Below are 20214 nucleotides of genomic sequence, written 5' to 3'. Positions count from 1 at the left end.
CTTGGAGGCGAGTGTGCTACCCACTGAGCCACAGCTGACACTGATATATTACATAAACTAATCAAATTCAGAGGATAAAACCTCTGGTCTGGATTGATTACATCCACTCATTTTTTTTAAATCTAGGGAAGAGATAGCAATAACAACCACAACTTATATTTATATAGCACCTTTAACTTAGTGAAACGTCCCAAGGCGCTTCACAGGAGTATTATGAGACGACAAAATTTGACATCGAGCCACATAAAGAGAAATTAGGGCAGGTGACTAAAAGCCTGGTCAAAGGGGTAGATTTTAAGGAGCGTCTTGAAGGAGGAAAGAGGGGTTTAGGAAGGGAGTTCCAGAGCTTAGGGTCTAGGCAGCTGAAGTCAAGAAAGCAAAGGCATTACGACACATATTTAGTAATTCTTTAGTCAAAGGCATAGTGCCAGAGGACATAATACTTATATTTAAGACAGAACATGTCCAGGGAATTATAGACCAGTCAGCTTAACATCGGTGGTAGGAAAAATAATGCAATCCCTACTAAAGGTCAAAGTGAAGAACATCGAGCAATCAAAAATATAATAACGGATAGTCAGCATGGATTTCAAAAGGGAAAGTCTTGCTTGACCAACCTCATTGCATGTTTTGAAGAGGAAACTGAGAAAATAGACTAGGGTAATGCTGTCGATGTAATTAATCTCGATTTTCAAAGCACTTCGATAAGGTACCACATTGCCCAAAATTGCCCAGGAGTTGCTCCGTTTTTTTTGGAGCAACTTGATTTTCCTGGAGTATCTTAAAAATCCCCATTTTTGCACGTTCAATTTGCGGCAGTGTAAGTGAGTTAGTTAGGATTTTTTTTAGTTTAGTTTAAGTTTTTTCAAAAGGGGGCATTACCAGCCATCTAGGTTGGTTTTGGCCATTTAAGCCACTTTGGACAGCTAATAGTTGCTCCAAACTAATTTAGGCCAGAGTATGTGTCTACTTGTGGCCGCACAGAAAACCCTGGCGGAGAGTTAAGAAATCAGCGCAGGTAGCCAGAGGTAGGGGTGGGTAGGGAAACAGAGAGGACCTGACAAAGCGCAACAACATTCAAGGAGCATAAAGACCATTAAGATGAAATAAAAAATAAAACTTAAGCCTTACCTTCCCAACTCGGGCCCGGAAAGCCAGCGAGCCAGCCGGTGTGAGAGGCCACTCGTCCGGGGATAGGTGCGGGCGGGACAACCGGGCAGGAGAGCACAAGGAACTGGCCACAGGCTCGCAGAACACACAGGTGGTCTGGGCTCCCAGAAGAGACAGGCTGCTGGCTGCAGGAATCAACGGACAGCGGGAGGCCACTCAGCTGGTGTAGGTGCGGGCGGGAGAGCACAGGGAAGTGGCCGATTGCCAATGTTGTTCGCTACTGCGCATGTGTGAATGCTTGAATGCGCATGCGCAATGCTGCTGGCACTCTTTCACGCACAGGGCGTTAGCTCCGCCCCCCCCCCAATGGAATCGCCACGCCACGCCAAGCCCCGGGAGAGTCAACAGAGCGGCCAGAATCTGAGGACATCTTTTTGCCGCTGTTTTGAGCCTACGTGAGTGTGCCGAAAAAAAATGAGGGGGCCAAATTTGGGCTCGATAGACCGATGAACAAGGTCAGAGAATGTGGAATCAGGGGATAAGTAGCAGAATGGATAGCTAGCTGGCTTCAAGGCAGAAAGCAGAGAATAGGGATAAACGGTAGCTATTCACAGTGGCAGAAGGAGGTACTGGTGTTCCACAAGGATCAGTGCTGGGACCGCTATTGTTCACAAATTATATGAATGAATTAGACTTTGGAATCAAAAACACAAATTTCTAAATTTGCGGATGACACCAAATTAGGGGGATAGATAATACTAAGGTGGGCTGCAACAAATTACAGGAAGACATTAATAAACTTGCAGAATGGGAATATAATTGGAAAATGAAATTCAACACATAAATGTGAAGTATTACATTTTTTGGTAGAAAGAAGGAGGTTACATTGCTTGGAGGGTGCGAGTGGGTGGGGTAGCGGAACAAGGGGATCTCAGTACAAATGCACAAACCACTAAAGGTTGCGCCACAGGCCATAATAAAGCAAAGCACAAGGGTTTATTTCTAGAGGGATAGAATTGAAAAGTAGTGCATTTATGCTAAACCTGTATCGAACCTTGGTTGGACCACACTTGGAGTACTGCGTACAATTCTGGCTGCCATATTTTTGGGGCCAGGGGCCTAGGGGCAGCCCGGCCAGCCCACACTGCGATATGTGTGCGCACTAGGTCCGTGCAGCAGAGCTGGTCTCCAGTCGCCTTGGATAACTCTTTCCACTGGACCAAGACCTAGCTCTGTCAAGCCCGTGTGGTGGCTGGTGTGCAACGGCCACCACACGTTAAAAAAAATCCACGCACAGGCATCTTCCACCCTTCAGGATGTAGTTCAGGATCTGGAATATTAGGTCCTTCATTGAAACACCTGTGAACTCATCCTTTTTGGTGTGGAAGCAAGTCATTCTTGTTTCGAGGGACTGCCTATGATGATTATAAAAAGGATATGGAGGCACTGGAGAGGGTGCAGAGAAGATTTACAAGGGTATACCTCTTGGGAAAGGATGAAGATGCTGGGTCTCTTTTTCGCTTGAAAAAAGAAGGCTGAGGAATTACCTAATTGAGGTGTTTAAAATTAGGAAAGGTTTTGATAAAGTAGACACCGAGAGAGTGTTTCCACTTGTGGGAAGAGCATAACTAGAGGCCATCAATATAAGATAGTCACCAAGAAATCAAGTGAGAAATTCAGAAGAAACTTCTTTACCCAAAGAGTGGTGAGAATGTGGAACTCGCTACCACAGGGAGTGGTTGAGGCAAATGGTATAAATGCTTGTGGGGAAGAAGGGAATAGAGGGTTATGCTGATAGATTTAGATAAGGAAAGATGAGAGGAGGCTCAAGTGGAGCATAAACGCCGGCATGGACTGGTTGGGCCAAATGGCATGTTTCTGTGCCGTATATCCTATGTAATATTGGAACCAAACAATGGATGATCAGTAAATGGGATAACCATCTTTAATTTCCTCGTCTGCCATCTCACGTGGACGTAAAAGGTCCCATGGTACTATTTCAAAGAGCAGAGGAATTCTCTCTCTGGGATAAATATTGGCCAGGACACCAATCAACACCTAAACTAGATTACCTGCACATTATATCTGTGGGAGGTTGCTGTGCGCAAATTGGTGTTGGCGTTTCCCACATTACAACAATGACTACACTTGAAAAAGTACCTCATTGGCTGTAAAGCATTCTGGGACATCCTGATCCTTGTGGAACACCACTACCCACCTTCTGCCACTGTGAATAGCTCCCTTTACCCCTACTCTCTGCTTTCTGTCTTGAAGCCAGCTAGCTATCCATTCTGCTACTTGCCCCTGACTCTGCATTCCCTGACCTTTTCCATCAGTCTGTTATGTGGTACCTTATCGAAGGCCTTTTGAAAATCTAGATAAATTACATCTACTGCATTACCCTCATCTACTCTCTCTGTTACAGCTTCAAAAAATTCAAAGAGGTTGGTCAGGCAAGGCTTTCCCTTTTAAAATCCATGCTGACTATTCGTTAGTATATTTTTGGTTTTCAGATGTTCTTCTATTTTCTCCTTTAGTAGGCACTATATTATTTTTCCTACCACCGATGTTAAACTGACTCTTCTATAATTCCCTGGACATGTTCTATCCCCCTTCTTAAATCTAGGTATTACATTAGCTATCCACCAGTCCTCTGGCACTACACCCTTTTCTAATATTATTAAATATGTGTAGTAAGGCCTCTGCTATCTCTTCACTAGATTCTTTCAAAATGCGTGAATGCAATCCGTCCAGACCAGGGTTTTTTATTGGTGCATATTACACTAACGGGAAGCATTGTGCGATTTTATGTCGTCGTAGTGAGTGAGCTTCACGGACTGGCTGTTTGTGGACTAGTTCAAGACAGGGCCACTGATAGTACTGCTGTCTTTGCCCTCTGTTGGTGCTTGGTGGGACTTAGTTATGCCAACGGCGCTTTGACATTTTATGGATGTGATGCAACACTTTCTGCCAGTAGAGTTAAATCTATTTGGGTATGACCAGAAAATGTGATAGATTGTTTGTGACCACTCCAACCTCTGCTGTGACTCCTGGATTCCACCTGTAGGCAGGCAAGGGTCGATATGTCCTGAAACTAATTTTCAACATCCATTCTTTTAGCTTGTTAACTTTTTTCCCCCTCCCACAATTTTTTCCCCTTTTTCTGCCACTCTCTCCTGAAAGTATCGGCTCACACTGCAGGTTCCACGAATGCCAGTCACTCTTCAATAGTGGATATCCTTCATGCAAAAGGGCTTGATAGTGTCACAGCTAAAGGTTACCTAGTTTGTGCACCTCTGCTATTTCCAGCAGGGATCAACAACAGCTTGCATTTATATAGCGCATTTAATGCAGTAAAACGTCTGAAGGCGCTTCACAGAAGTGTTATAAAACAATATTTGGCACCGAACCCCATAAGGATATAATAGCTTTTAAGGAGCGCCTTAAAGGAGGAAAGAGATGTAAAGAGGCGGAGAGGTTTAGAGAAGGAATTCCAGAGCTTTTGGGCCTTGGCAACAGAAGGCACGGCCATGAATGGTTGAGCAATGAAAATCGAGCATGCTCTCAAGAGGTCAGAATTAGAGGAGCACGGATATCTTTGAGGGTTGTGGGGCTAGAGGAGGTTAGAGGTAAGGAGGACGAGGCCATGGAGGGATTTGAAAACAAGGATGAGAATTTTAAAATCGAGGCGTTGTTTAACTGGGAGCCAATGTAGGTCAGCGAGCACAGGGGGTAATGTGTACGGGACTTGGATCATTGAGTAGTGATCGAGAAGGGAAGCTTGGAAGGTTTTCTCATGTCATGCCCAGGGATACTGAGATCAATCATGGTGCTTTTACTGCTGAGATTAGCTAGCCCAGCACCAACCAGGGGATCCCATCTTATAATCTTCCTGATCTGTACCCTGGGAATTGAAAGCCTTGATGCTTTGGCAGCTTTGCAAACGCATCCCAAAATGTGAACCTGAACAATTAGAAATAGGGCTGTTTTGCTCTGCGCAGTTCAAAATAAAACCTTGCTATTTGTATAGCACTTTAATCAAGTTGAAACATTTCAAAGTACTTTTCACAGTGAATTAACTTTGAATCAAGAATGACCTGTGGAGGTTCGTTATAATTTCAGCAACTTAAAAAAAAATCAAGTCAATTGGACAGCTATAAGAACATAAGAATTAGAAACAGGATTAGGCTATTCAGCCCCTCGAGCCTGCTCTGCTATTCAACAAAATCATTGCTGATCATAAACCTCAACTCCACTTTTCTGCCCAATCCCAGTATCCCTTGAATCACCATGAGTCCAGAAATCTTATTGATCTCAGCCTTGAAAACCACTGAGCATCCATAGTCCTTTGGGGTAGAGAAGTCCGAAGATTCCACAACCCTCTGAGTGAAGGAATTCCTCCTCGTCTCAGCCTTAAATGGCTGACCCCTTATCCTTTGACTGTGCCCCCTCGTTCTCGACTCATCAGCCAGGGGAAACGATCTCTCAGCATCTACCCAGTCAATCCCCCTCAGAATCTTATGTTTCAATGAGATCGCCTCTCATTCTTCTAAACTCCATTCTGCTCAGTCTCTCCTCATAGGACAGCCCCCTCATCCCACCAATCAGTGTAGTAGCTAGCCATGCCCAGCAGTTGGGTGTATGTCTCTGAATTGCAGAGGCACAGGTTTGAATCTTAGCTTTGACTGTAGTTTGAACTTGGCTGCCTTTGGTGGGAATGCATCCGCATTGTCAGACTGTAGCACGGAATGCTGCCCCCAAAGGGTAGGAAGAACATTCTTGCCCTGTCGAAAATGTACCTTCTGTTGATGGAGTGGGGATTGGCAGTAGTTCTCGCTCGGTGCCAGCCGCCTGGGTTTGTTTTCTCTGTGCCTGTTTACATCTGGGATTTAGTACAGATCAGCTGCAAATTAATGTTACAGCTACAGTATTAATAGGCTGCAGAGTCTAGACTCAGTGCTCCCTCCTCCATCGGGTGCAGCGACAGAGTAGAACTGAATTGGGATCTCTGAGTAGAAGTGGTCAAATTCTATACGTAATACTGTACGATCAATGATCGCCCCAAGTGGAGGAAGTGCATCCGGGAGGGCGCTGAGCAACTCGCGTCTCATCGCCGCGAGCATGCAGAAATCAAATGCAGGCAGCGGAGAGAGCGTGCGGCAAATCTGTCCCACTCACCCCTTCCCTCAACGACTGTCTGTCCCACCTGTGACAGGGACTGTGGCTCTCATATTAGACTGTTCAGCCACCTAAGGACTCATTCTAAGAGTGGAAGCAAGTCTTCCTCGATTCCGAGGGACTGCCTATGACGATGATGATGATGACTATCGATGAGAATTGAACGAAATGGAAGAACAACTGTGTCTGATTTCTCCCCATCCTTCCCCACATCTGTTCCCCCCACCCCCTATCTTTCCCCACCATCTCATCTTCCCCTCCCGATCTCTCTCTCCATTGTCATGTGCATTTCAGCAGGTCTTCCGACCAGATGGGGCACTGTAGCTGAGCCTGTCCTTGCGTGTACATTGGTTAGCAATGAGGAGTCCCTGTAGCTAATTGTGCTCCTTCCATTGACCTGGCTATGATTAGCGAATGAATCACACACCATAAGAACATAAGAACATAAGAATTAGGAACAGGAGTAGGCCATCTAGCCCCTCGAGCCTGCTCCGCCATTCAATAAGATCATGGCTGATCTGGTCGTGGACTCAGCTCCACTTACCCGCCCTCTCCCCGTAACCCTTAATTCCCTTATTGCTTAAAAATCTATCTATCTTTGACTTGAAAACATTCAATGAGCCAGCCTCAACTGCTTCCTTGGGCAGAGAATTCCACAGATTCACAACCCTCTGGGAGAAGAAATTCCTTCTCAACTCGGTTTTAAATTGGCTCCCCCGTATTTTGAGGCTGTGCCCCCTAGTTCTAGTCTCCCCCACCAGTGGAAACAACCTCTCTGCCTCTATCTTGTCTATCCCTTTCATGATTTTAAATGTTTCTATAAGATCACCCCTCATCCTTCTGAACTCCAAGGAGTAAAGACCCAGTCTACTCAATCTACCACCAGTGATCTAAATTCCTGATCTGTATGGCTCAGATACTTAATGAGTAAACACACTGAGCCATTGTGGAGCTCCTTTGTTCTGCTTTTATGTGTGACTATAAGGAAGACTCATTGCACACTAAATGCAGAGTTTGGCACCTGATGTTTCACCACAGAAACAGACCAACCATAGCTCTGTGCTGGTGGTGGTTTGCATGAGTTAAGATACCCATGTTGAGCACCTATGCACAGAGAATGCTAGTTGCATGGGTTTAATCTTTGAGTTCAGATAATATTTTATAAACCACTTAACCGCTTGGCTCATTATTTGACCCCAGCAGCTTCTCTCCTCTGCCTCTGGACTGCTCGTTGTTCTTTGCTCTCTCTCTCATCATAAGGCGGTTCCTCGAAACGAGGAGGACTTGCTTCCATGGCAAAAAGGGATGAGTTCACAGGTGTTTCAATGAAGGACTTAATATTCCAGGTCCCGAACTACATCTTGAAGGGTGGAAGATGCGTGGATTTTTTTTTTAAACGTGTGGTGGCTGTTGCACACCAGCCATCACATGGGCTTGACAGAGCTAGGTCTTGGTCCAACCAGGACGACTGGAGACCAGCTCTGCTGCACAGACCTAATGCGCGCACACACATCGCAGTGTGGGCTGGCCCGTGATGTCCCTGGGCCCCCTCCTCTGCTGGGCCCAGAACTCACGCCTCTTCTGGGCCCTGATCACGTCCCTCTACAATCACTCGCTGCTCTTTCACCCGACCTCGCCACGCCACGCCTACTGTATCTGCCCACGCTCCAATTACCAACCTGGACTTTGATGATGTCTCTCTTCGCAGCCGTCGCCCTCCTGCACCAGCTCGCGCTGCACCTTGAAGTGGTATATTGCCCAGGGGTCGACGCCCCGACCTGCTGCTCTACTCCACCATTGGGGGCTGATCATTTAGTCACTGACACCGTGCAACTTCTCTCCTGGTCATCAGAACCATGCTGCTGGCCTATACAGGCTTGGCTGATTGCTGCGTTTACCAGCAGCTGAAAGAGATCACCGCCTCTCTCACCACTTGTGCCTCTTCTATTTGTATTAGCCAGTGGCTCAGTAAGTAGCACCCTCGCCTCTGAGTTAGAAGGTTCGAGTCTCACTCCAGAGACTTGAGCATAAAAATCTAGGCCGACACTCCAGTGCGGTGCTGAGGGAGCGGATGAGATGTTAAACCGAGGCCCTGTCTGCTCTCTTGGATCCTATGGCATTATTTTAAAGAAAAGCAGGGGTGTTCTCCTCGGTGTTTTGATCAATATTTATCCCTCAATCCACATCACAAAAACAGATTATCTGGTCATTATCACATTACTGTTTGTGGGAGCTTGCTGTGCGCAAATTTGCTGCCGCATTTTCTACATTACAACAGTGACTACCCTTCAAAATTACTTCATTGGCTGTAAAGCACTTTGGGACTTCCAGTGGTCCTGAAAGGCGCTATATAAATGCAAGTCTTTCTTTCTATTTGTCAGCAACACCTCTAGGTGGGTTTCACCGGCTTCTCATTTACTTTGCCTCGTTTCCGCTATTGCTCTATGACTGCCATCGATAGCATTATTATGGAAGTTAAGGGTTCATTAAACAAAAACAAACCCTGTTGTGTTATGCAATATAATTATTGTGAAAGGCTGTCAGACTGGTTTTGTAGTACATGTGATTTTTATTATCTTTAAGTTTCTGTAATTTAGTTTTGTTAATGCTTTTTTAGGTCCTCTTTGCGTGAGACCAACTCAAATACATGCTTGTTCTCTTTTTGGGAAAAAAGTTTGAAGTTTAGATTGAGGGCTTAACCCCCAGTGAAAAGTAAATACTGAAACTCATCAATTTTGACTAGTAAACATTAAGGCTGTTTGGAAAGTGTAGCAATATACTGTACAGTAGCAAAGTTCACCCACTTATGTTGCCAGCCAATGGTGTAATTTGAAAGCAGGACGAGGAATGTTGAGGTGAGCCCAGAGATGGCTGTTTTCACGCTGGAAGTGTAAAGAAAATAATGCTATCGGCTTAGCATTGAAGCACTGACCACACTCGACCAGCTCCGCTGGGCAGGCCATATTGTCCACACGCCAGACACGAGACTTCCAAAGCAAGCGCTCTACTCTGAACTCCTTCACGGCAAACGAGCCAAAGGTGGGCAGAGGAAACATTACAAGGACACCCTCAAAGCCTCCCTGATAAAGTGCAACATCCCCACTGACACTTGGGAGACCCTGGCCAAAGACCACCCTAAGTGGAGGAAGTGCATCCGGGAGGGCTCTGAGCATCTCGAGTCTCATCGCCGAGAGCGTGCAGGAATCAAGCGCAGGCAGCGGAAAGAAACCTGTCCCACCCACCCTTTCCTTCAACGGCGATCTGCTCCACCTGTGACCGGGACTGTGGCTCTCGTATTGGACTGTTCAACCACCTAAGAACTCCTGCTAAGAGTAGAAGCAAGTCTTCCTCGATTCCGAGGGACTGCCTATGATGGTGATAGAACAACTGTGCTGTGAAGAGCGGAGGAATTCTGTGCTGATGTTTGTGCACTGGCTATGAAACTCGCAATGAAAAACCTGATGCACGCTGCTTTGAGCAGTAAAACAAATATTGAATGTTGGCATAAACCCACTGTTCCCGACATACCAGTGTGGGTTTCTGTGTGTGTAAGGAGCAATTACATCAACCTGAATTCACCAGTCTGCCCAAGAACAACCTTTTCTACTGCAGAAATCTGGAAATGTTTAATATTAAGAAGTGCTCCCTCTTCCATAAAATGAGTTTTTGTGACACGGCGCGTGCCAAGACTGAACTTAAACCTGTTGTAAAAGCGATAGTTGCTCGGCTGTATTGAATTTTGAAACTTGCAGAATGTGACCCATGCTTTCTTTCTTCCTGCAGAGTATCGGGAAGGGCTCCTTATGGTGTATAGACCCAGAATACAGACAAAACCTTATTCAGGCATTGAAAAAGACACCCTACCATCCTTACTCTCATGTTTTTAATACGCCTCCCACTTCCCCACGGGGATATCAAAGGTAAGCATGTGTGTGTGGTGTTGCATGGTGAATTGGACCTGTATTGCTCGCGGAGCGGGAAGGGTGGAGACTGCAAATGTTTGTTTGTTTATGCCCGTGTCATTGTGTAAGTAAGAAATCCGAGATTGAAGCTTCCCTGCAGTAATATCGGGTTTCGACACCAGCAGCTATGTGGAGCTCTGTGAGGGGGAGAGATGTACTGTCTTGTTACTGGGTTAAAGCACATTCCATTACATGCCCAGACCATCAATCGTCAAAAGAGAGATTGGAAGGAACAGCTGGGCTTAGAAGGAAAGTGCTGTACATCTGCCTCACTTGGTGATTGGCGTGATGGTAGCCATGGAAGCCGGCGCGTTGTCTTGGCAACGCATAGCTGAGACAGGTGCAGTTGCATCACGAGTTCTATTTTGTTGCCTGGCAAATGGAGAGGCTGTTAGCATGTGGAAATACGCTGCTGCCTTGACAACACGTTCTCCATAGTGACTCCAGTTGGCTTCCAGCCTTTTTTTGTGTGAGCGTGTGTGTGTGTTTTTGTACCTGCTTTCCCCCCTCCTCCCATTTCATAAATATCCACAGAAGCGTGCTTCATCTGAGATGACAACTTGAGGTCAGCTAGCTCTGGGAGATTAAAACAAAATAGGACTCAGTGAAGCGACAGAGTAATCTAGGGGAGAAAAAAAAAAGCTTGTAGAACTAGAGTGCCTGTGATGTATGTATAGTCAAACCCTTCGCATCAAACACAAAAGATCCTTGTCGTATATTGCTTTTGACATTGCAGAATTTTTAAAAATGTTTCTCTAAAGGCTTGGAAGTGTTAACCTCCTCTTCTAAACCATTCCCCTGCACAAGTCAGTCGCCATGCGTTCCACAATAATGGAAAATCTTCCAATTCCTTGAAACACTGGGAACTTCCATGTAATGGAAATAAAAATTTCTACACCAGTCATTTCCTTGCCAGAACTAATGAGGCAAATGGAATTTAATGCAGTGAAGAACCACAGTGGCCGGGGAGGGGTGGGGGAGGAGGGGGAGATGTTACAAAGGATCCTAAAAGTCATTTAGCAAATGATCCTTTATAAATGAGTCCACTTTTAAATACACCATCTTGTGCATGCAGGCGATTCAAGAAGTGTGAGCTGCGAAGCTGTGCTTCTGCAGTCCACTTGGAGTAGGAATACTAAAGCAGCTAGCAATCATGTTTAACTCCTAGAGGTGGCCTTTGCTTCTTCATTTCCAGAATGTTCTTGGTCACAAAACTATGTACAGGTCAGTGATCTCTACTGTTGGCTGAAGTTTGTATCTCTGTAACGGCTTGATAACAGTGCTGTAAACTGGAACAAGTAAATATTATTAGATGTCCAGGGAAAACTTTTCCGAGACTGAAGTTGGGAAAGATTACTTGAGTCGATGTTGACCTCTGTAGTTGACTATTACAGTGCTGTAAAGTTCCGAGTGTGCTCGCTGAGTGCATTTTATATAGCGCATTTCATGACCTCCGGACGTTGCACAGCGCTTTACAGTCAATGAAGTACTTTTTGTAGCATTGAAGCACTGACCACACTTGATCAGCTCTGCTGGGCAGGCCACATTGTTCGCATGCCAGACACAAGACTCCCAAAGCAAGCGCTCTACTCTGAACTCCTTTAAGGCAAACGAGCCAAAGGTGGGCAGCGGAAACGTTACAAGGACACCCTCCGAGCCTCCCTGATAAAATGCAACATCCCCACTGACACCTGGGCGTCCCTGACCAAAGACCGTCCTAAGTGGAGGAAGTGCATCCGGGAGTGCGTTGAGCACCTTGCATCTCATCGCCGAGAGCATGCAGAAATCGAGCGCAAGCAGCAGAAGGAGTGTGCGGCAAACCAGTCCCACCCACCTCTTCCCTCAACGACTATCTGTCCCATCTGTGACAGAGACTGTAGTTCTCGTATTGGACCATCTAAGAACTCATGTTAAGAGTGGAAGCAAGTCTTGCTCGATTCCGAGGGGCCGCCTATGATGATGATGACTTTTTGCAGCACTGTTGTAATGTAGGAAACACGGCAGCCAATTTGTGAACGGCAAGCTCCCACAAAAAGCAATGTGATAATGACCACGTCCTCTGTTTTAGTGAAGTTGATTGAGGGATAAATATTGGCCAGGGCACCAGGGATACCTCCCCTGCTCCTCTTCAAAATAGTGCCATGGGATCTTTTACATCCACCTGACCGGGCCGACACAGCCTCGGTTTAACATCCCATCTGAAAGCTGGATGTACATTGTATCATGATGAAACATTCTCCATGCACGTTTGTGTAAATATGCTGCTCAGAGCTGATGTAACACAAGATTACTACAGATCAAGAGTCAAGTCTATGTATCCAATTTGTGCCAGTTATTTTGTTTTTCTGTTGTAGCTGGATTTAATGAGATGAACCACAATTATTCTATTTTTATTTTGAGACACAATAATTCGGTCAGCTCTGTTGTGTGCATAAAGAACCACTATTCTTATAAGGTTACAATGTGCATTCACTGCGTTGCTCATTATTTCTTTGTTTATTTAAGCTGCTTTAGAGTTGGTAGCACTCTATGTTGCACCATTACCTCTCAAAGCAGTGGGTAGTAGTTAGATTCATACAGCAGAGAAGGAGGCCATTCGGCCAGTCGTGTCTGTGTCGGCTCTTTGAAAGGGCAGGCGTGCTTAGTCCCACATCCCTGCTTTTTGTCTGTAACTAGCTTTGCACTAGATTTTTTTCTTCATAATAATGGAGAATGAAGTTAAAACTCATAGGATTTTATCTAGATAGATGTGCAGTTGCTGGGATTCAGCCAGTGAAATCTGTAGCCGGTGACTGACCATTTTTGGTTTAGTGATTATATTGTTTGAAACTTTTAAAATCATTGGAAAAATATCTAGAGTAAGTTCCTCACCCTCAAGAACCTGTCCAACCTGTGCAAAGTTAAAGCACATGGGATTGGGGGTAGTGTGCTGACGTGGATTGAGAACTGGTTGTCAGACAGGAAGCAAAGAGTAGGAGTAAATGGGTTCTTTTCAGAATGGCAGGCAGTGACTAGTGGGGTACCGCAAGGTTCTGTGCTGGGGCCCCAGCTGTTTACATTGTACATTAATGATTTAGACGAGGGGATTAAATGTAGTATCTCCAAATTTGCGGATGACACTAAGTTGGGTGGCAGTGTGAGCTGCGAGGAGGATGCTATGAGGCTACAGAGTGATTTGGATAGGTTAGGTGAGTGGGCAAATGAATGGCAGATGAAGTATAATGTGGATAAATGTGAGGTTATCCACTTTGGTGGTAAAAACAGAGAGACAGACTATTATCTGAATGGTGACAGATTTGGAAAAGGGAAGGTGTCATGGTACATCAGTCATTGAAGGTTGGCATGCAGGTACAGCAGGCGGTTAAGAAAGCAAATGGCATGTTGGTCTTCATAGCGAGGGGATTTGAGTACAGGGGCAGGGAGGTGTTGCTACAGTTGTACAGGGCCTTGGTGAGGCCACACCTGGAGTATTGTGTACAGTTTTGGTCTCCTAACTTGAGGAAGGACATTCTTGCTATTGAGGGAGTGCAGCGAAGATTCACCAGACTGATTCCCGGGATGGTGGGACTGACCTATCAAGAAAGACTGGATCAACTGGGCTTGTATTCACTGGAGTTCAGAAGAATGAGAGGGGACCTCATAGAAACGTTTAAAATTCTGACGGGTTTAGACAGGTTAGATGCAGGAAGAATGTTCCCAATGTTGGGGAAGTCCAGAACCAGGTGTCACAGTCTAAGGATAAGGGGTAAGCCATTTAGGACCGAGATGAGGAGAAACTTCTTCACCCAGAGAGTGGTGAACCTGTGGAATTCTCTACCACAGAAAGTAGTTGAGGCCAATTCACTAAATATATTCAAAAGGGAGTTAGATGAAGTCCTTACTACTCGGGGGATCAAGGGGTATGGCGAGAAAGCAGGAAGGGGGTACTGAAGTTTCATGTTCAGCCATGAACTCATTGAATGGCGGTGCAGGCTAGAAGGGCTGAATGGCCTACTCCTGCACCTATTTTCTATGTTTCTATGTTTCTAACTCCCTTTTAAAATTATTTATGAAATCTGCTTCCAATACCTTTTCAGGTGGAGCGTTCCTGATCCGGACAACTGAGTGAAAATATTTCTGCTCTTCTCCCGTCTAGATGTTTTTCCAATGATTTTAAAAGTTCCAAACAATATAGTCACTAAACCAAAAATGGTCAGTCACCGGCTACAAATTTCACTGGCTAAATCCCAGCAACTGCACATCTATCTAGATAAAACCTATCTGAGTTTTAACTTCATTCTCCATTGTTAAGAAGAAAAAAATCCAGTGCAAAGCTGGATTGATGCCCACAGTTGTCTGTGCTGTGAATGCTTGGTCTCAACCATGCTGAAGGAATTGGGGACAGAGACCAAATGCTTTCCTACAGGGAATAGTAGAAGTGGTGTGGGTGGGTCATATTTGTGCACCTTCTGACACCTAACTCAAAAACATGGACATTCCAGGCAAGGGGTCAGTATCTCCTACCTGTTGTCCCAAGCAATGTTCTCTCTCGTATTTTATATTTGGTGCTTGGTCTCTATTGCAGCGGAACAGCTGGTGAGCGGCCTGCGCGGGGACGTCCCAATCCAATCGAAGCGCTGCCATGTGCCCACGCAGCTTAGGGGGAACAACAAGGGCGGGTTAGTGTGTGACATGGAGAGACCATAAGAAAATTAAGCTTAACCAATGGGCAGAATGCTACACACAACAAACTACAGTAATGGTTTTAACTTTAACTAAGGCCCAAAGTTAAATCACTAGGTTTGTATGGTATTGAACAATAGGCTTCCAGTTATTTTTGAATTGCGACTTAACAAAAATTCTATAAACACTTAGTTGTCATGTCTTCCCTCAACATCCATCCCCATTTACTGTACTCTGGAACATCCCACTGCGTTAAACTTACTGAATAATGAAAATTCTAAAGGGAATTAAGAATATCTAATGTAGCAGAGTAAACAAAAATAATTCAGTCACTCCTTCTCGCTCACAGAAACACATAGTCCAGGGTCTTTTACTTCTGCTTTTGTATTTTGGTAAATTACAACCAATGCATCCACTATCTCTGCAGCCACTTCTTTTAGGACCCTAGAATGCAAGCCATCTGGTCCAGGGGACTTGTCCACCTTTAGTTTGATTATTTTACCAAGTACTTTCTCCTCCCTTCCTACAGCCCCTTGCTTATCCACGATTGGAATATTTTTAATGTCTTCTTCCGTAAAGACCAATACAAAATATTTGTTCAAAGTCTCTGCCATTTCCCTGTTCCCCATCATTAATTCCCCAGTCTAGGGGACCAACATTTACTTTAACCGCTCTTTTCCTTTTTATGTACCTGTAGAAACTTTTACTATCTGTTTTTATATTTCGCGCTAGTTTACTTTCATAATCTATCACCTCTCATTATTTTTTAGTCGCTCTTTGCAGGCTTTTAAAAGTTTCCCAATCCTCTGGCCTGCCACTAGTCTTGGCCACATTGTATGTCCTTGTTTTCAATTTGATACCATCCTTTATTTCCTTAGTTAGCCACGGATGGTTAGACATTCTCATACAGTCTTTCCTTCTCATTTAGATATATTTTTGTTGCCAATTATGAAATATTTCCTTAAATGTCTGCCACTGCTCATCAATTGTCCCATACTTTAATCTATTTTCCCAGTCCACTTTAGCCAACTCTGCCTTCATACCTTTGTAGTCTCCTTTATTTAGCTTAGGACATTGGTTTGAGATCCAACTTTCTCCCCCTCTAACTGAATTTGAAATTCAACCATGTTATGGTCACTCAATCCTAAAGGATCCTTTACTAAGGGATCGTTTATTAATCCTGTCTCATTACACAGTACCAGATCTAAGCCTGCTCCCTGGTTGGTTCTGCAATGTACTGTTCAAGGAAACTATCCCGGACACACACTATGGACTCTTCCTCAATGCTACCCTGGCCAATTTGCTTTGTCCAATCAATAAGAAGGTTAAAATCACCCATGATTATTGCCATTCCTTTTTTACAAGTCTCCATTATTTCTTGATTTATACTCCGTCCAACAGTGTTGCTACTGTTAGGGGTCCTTAAGACTACGCCCACCAGCGACTTTTTCCCCTTATTATTCCTCATCTCCACCCAAACTGATTCAACATTTTGATCTTTTGAACCAATATCGTTTCTCACTAATGCACTGATTTCATTCTTTATTAACAGTGCTACCCACCTCCTTTTCCTTTCTGACTGTCCTTCCGAATTGTCAAATACCCCATAATATTTAGTCTTGGTCACCTTGCAAACACGTCTCTAATGGCTATCAGATCATACCTATTTGTATCAATTTGTGCCGTCAACTCATCTATTTTGTTACGAATGCTGCGTGCATTCAGATAAAGAGCTTTTAAAGTTGTTTTTTTACCATTTTTTCCTGCTTTGACTCACTTTCTGATTCACTTTTATGTTTATACACTCTGACCCTTCCTGTTACGCTCTGGTTTTCATTTCCCCCCAGTGCTACCCTGCTCTATTGCCTTCTCCTTATTCATCGAATTATATCAAATTTTACAACACAGAAACAGGCTATTTGGTCCATGCCGGTGTTTATGCTCTGCACAAGTCTCCTCTCACTTCATTTCATCTAAACCTATCAGCATATCCTTCATTTCCTTTTTCCCTTATGTCTTTATCTACCTGTCCCCTAAATGCATGTATGCTATTCGCTTCAGCTACTCCATGTGGTAGTGAGTTCCACATTCTCACCACTCTCTGGGTAAAGAAGTTTCTTTTTGGATTTATTAGTGACTATCATATTTATGGTCCCTAGCTTTGGTCTCCCACACTGATGGAAACACCTTCCCTGCGTCTACCCCATCAAACCCCCTCATAATTTTGAATAAGACCTCTAGTGTCTCAGGCCCCAGGTTTCGTGCCGCGGCGAAAATGGCGCACCTCCGAGCTGGGCGCCTGTTTTTCGCGCCGAAAACTGCGACTAAAAAAAAATCCGATATTCTCGAGCTCCTTGGAGCTCGATGTCTGCTTGGCGTGGCGCGCTCTTCGCAGCAGGGGGCGGAGCCTAACACTCGCGCCGATTTTCTAAGCAGCAGGGGGCGGGTACAATTTAAATTAGCCTTCGTGGTGCCGGCAACCCTGCGCGTGCGCGTTGGAGCGTGCGCGCACGCGCAGTCTCACACAAACATTGGCACTCGGCCATTTTTAAAAATACTGCAGAAAAAGTGAAGATTTGTTTCTTGGACCCCTGCAAAGGCTTGTAATTTAATTATTTTTGATATTTCTGTGTGTGAGGGAGTGCTTTTAGCAGCACTGCTGAATAAATCACCTGCTGAAATCAGTGAGTTCAGCTTTTCACTGCTAAACTTGCAGAACCGGTGCTGCATTGGTGCATGCAAATTAAGGACTGTGTGTTTGGAGAAATAAGAGTGCCAATTCAACTTTGCAATAATACATGGTGTTGACAATGCAGCACCCATTCAGCAAATTTAAATATAAAACTCTCGATGTGGCTGCCTCTCCCTGTCCAAATGGCCTCAGTCCCCCTCACAGCTCGAAGGCTGCTGCTGTATCTTCGGCTACCGGCCAGCCACTGACGCCGCTGATATCCTATGGCCGAATGGCCTCACGTCCGTCCGCTGCTGATTCTTTGGCTGCCGGCCAGCCACTGACGCCGCTGCTATCTCATGGCCGAATGGCCTCACATCGGTCCACTGATTCTTCGCGGCCAGCCACGAAGAGAATGAAGGCCTGCCTCAAGCACTGCAGCTCAGCTCGAAGCTTGCTGCCGCTGCCGTCGAGACACTGACGCCACACGTAGGAACATGGTTTATTTAATCTTTTCTTTGCTTATAAATTTTTATTCAGGTTGGATTTATTTGTATAATATTTGTATAAGTATAACTAAGGATTGATTGTAGAATTTAATGACTTCCCTTCCCCCCCACTATTCCCTACGCCTAATTTGTAACCTGCGCCTGATTTTCTAAAGTGTAGACAAGGTTTTTTCGAGCGTACAAAAATCTTCACTTACTCCATTCTAAGTTAGTTTGGAGTAAGTTTTCACTCACGAAACTTTGAAATCAGGCGTAAGTGGCCGGACACGCCCCCTTTTGAAAAAAGAATTCTGTTCCAAAGTGAAACTGTTCTACCTGACTAGAACTGGAGCAAATTAAATGTGGAGAATTCCGATTTCTAAGATACTCCGTTCTACACCAGTTGCTCTTAAAAATCAGGAGCAAATCATGTGGAAACTTGGGGCCACAGTCTTTTTTCTAGAGTAAAGAGCCCCAACCGGTTCGATCTTTCCTGATAGTTATATTCTCGTGTGTTCTGGTATCATTCTTGTAAATCTTTTTTGCATTTCTTTCCAGTGCTTCTATATCCTTTTTATAATATGGACACCTGAACTGTGCACAGTACACTAGTGTGGTCTAACCAAGGTCCAATGCAAATGTAACATAATTTCTCAACGTTTTATGAAGAGCTGTTTCTCACCGTGACATCGCCAGATTGGCTGAGGACTCTGTGGGAGTGGGATATTTTTTTTAAAAGTCAGTAAATATTTTCCTCTTGCTTTGCATATAGTGTGTAAATGTAAAGTATCTCCTTCTGATTCTCACATTGTCTTTTAAATGTTTTTGACTACCAGCTATAAACTAGAGTGTAATTCTTTGCATCTGTTTTAGTTTGGATTAGTAAATTTTGACTGGTATTTCACAAACTTTAATGTTGCTTTAAATTGGGCATCACAACAATCTTTTAACCTGCATCACCCAATTCTACATGCACAATTTTTAATGCACCTATCTTGATCTTTAAAAAAAAAGTATCTCTTAAATATATTTTTCATTCCCTGCCCCCCCGCCCTCAAGACTGTGTGCTATTACTGGATCACGGGCTTGGGCCAACAACTTGCTGTCCAGCTTCATTCATTTGTTTTTTCTAACCCAATGTAAGGAGATGTGTGAGTGAAGCCCTCGAAGTCTTGCCTCACTTCTGACTGTGACAAAGGCAACTATTCCTTCTCGACCTGTCTGCAGTCTTTGATGCAATTGGCCACTCTAACCTTCTCCAACGCCTCCAACATCGTCCAGCTGAGAAGGGACTGCACTTGCCTGGATCCATTCTTATCGATCTAATCGTAGCCGAAGAATCACCTACAACAGCTTCTCTTCCCGCCCCCGCATCGTTACCTCTGGTCACCCCCAAGTATCTATCCTTGGCCCCTCCTATTTCTCATCTGCATGTTGCACCTTGGCGACATCATCCGGAACCACAGCGTCAGTTTCCACATGTACGCTGATGACACCCAGCTCTAACCCACTACCACTTCTCTCGACCCCTCCACAGTCTTTAAATTGTCAGACTGCTTGTCCGACATCCAGTTGTAGATGAGCAGTTGTAAATGGAATATTGGGAAGACCAAGGCCATTGTTTTCGGTCCCTGCCACAAACTCCGTTCCCTAGCCACTGACTCCATCCCTCTCCCTAACTTCTGTCTGAGACTGAACCAGACTGTTCGCAACCTTGGTGTCATTTCTGACACTGTGTAATGAGCTTTCGACCATATATCCGCAGCATAACTAAAACCGTAACATCACCCGTCTCCGCCCCGTCTCAGCTCACCCTTTACTGAAGCCCGAACCCATGCCTTTGTTACCTTGGCTGCCCGTGTCCTAACTCGCACCAAGTCCCGCTCACCCATTACCCCTGTGCTCGCTGACCTACATTGGCTCCCGGATAAGCAATGCCTTGATTTCAAAATTCGCATCCTTGTTTTCAAATCTCTCCATGGCCTTGCCCCTCCCTATATCTGTAATCTCCTTCAGCCCCTCAGCCCCACAACCCCCTCCAAGATGTCTGCACTCCTCTAATTCTGCCCTCTTGAGCATTGCTGATTATAACCGCTCAGCCATTGGTGGCTGTTCCTTCTGTTGTCAGGGCCCTAAGCTCTGG

General features: G+C 44.9%; 1 protein-coding gene across 4 annotated transcripts in view; it reads left to right on the top strand.

The window, feature by feature from the left end:
- The window catches only part of foxn3 (forkhead box N3), a 393377-nt gene that overhangs the window by 190045 nt on the left and 183118 nt on the right, over window positions 1-20214 (top strand). For all 4 annotated transcript variants that reach the window (XM_070879649.1, XM_070879652.1, XM_070879650.1 and 1 more), the window contains exon 3: window positions 10072-10208. In XM_070879649.1, coding sequence (XP_070735750.1) covers window positions 10072-10208 — 137 coding nt within the window. The remainder of the gene's footprint in view (window positions 1-10071; window positions 10209-20214) is intronic.

Source organism: Pristiophorus japonicus, chromosome 4 (genome assembly GCF_044704955.1).
Source record: "Pristiophorus japonicus isolate sPriJap1 chromosome 4, sPriJap1.hap1, whole genome shotgun sequence".
Classification (NCBI taxonomy): Eukaryota; Metazoa; Chordata; class Chondrichthyes; family Pristiophoridae; genus Pristiophorus; species Pristiophorus japonicus.
This window is presented reverse-complemented; position numbering and strand designations above follow the sequence as displayed.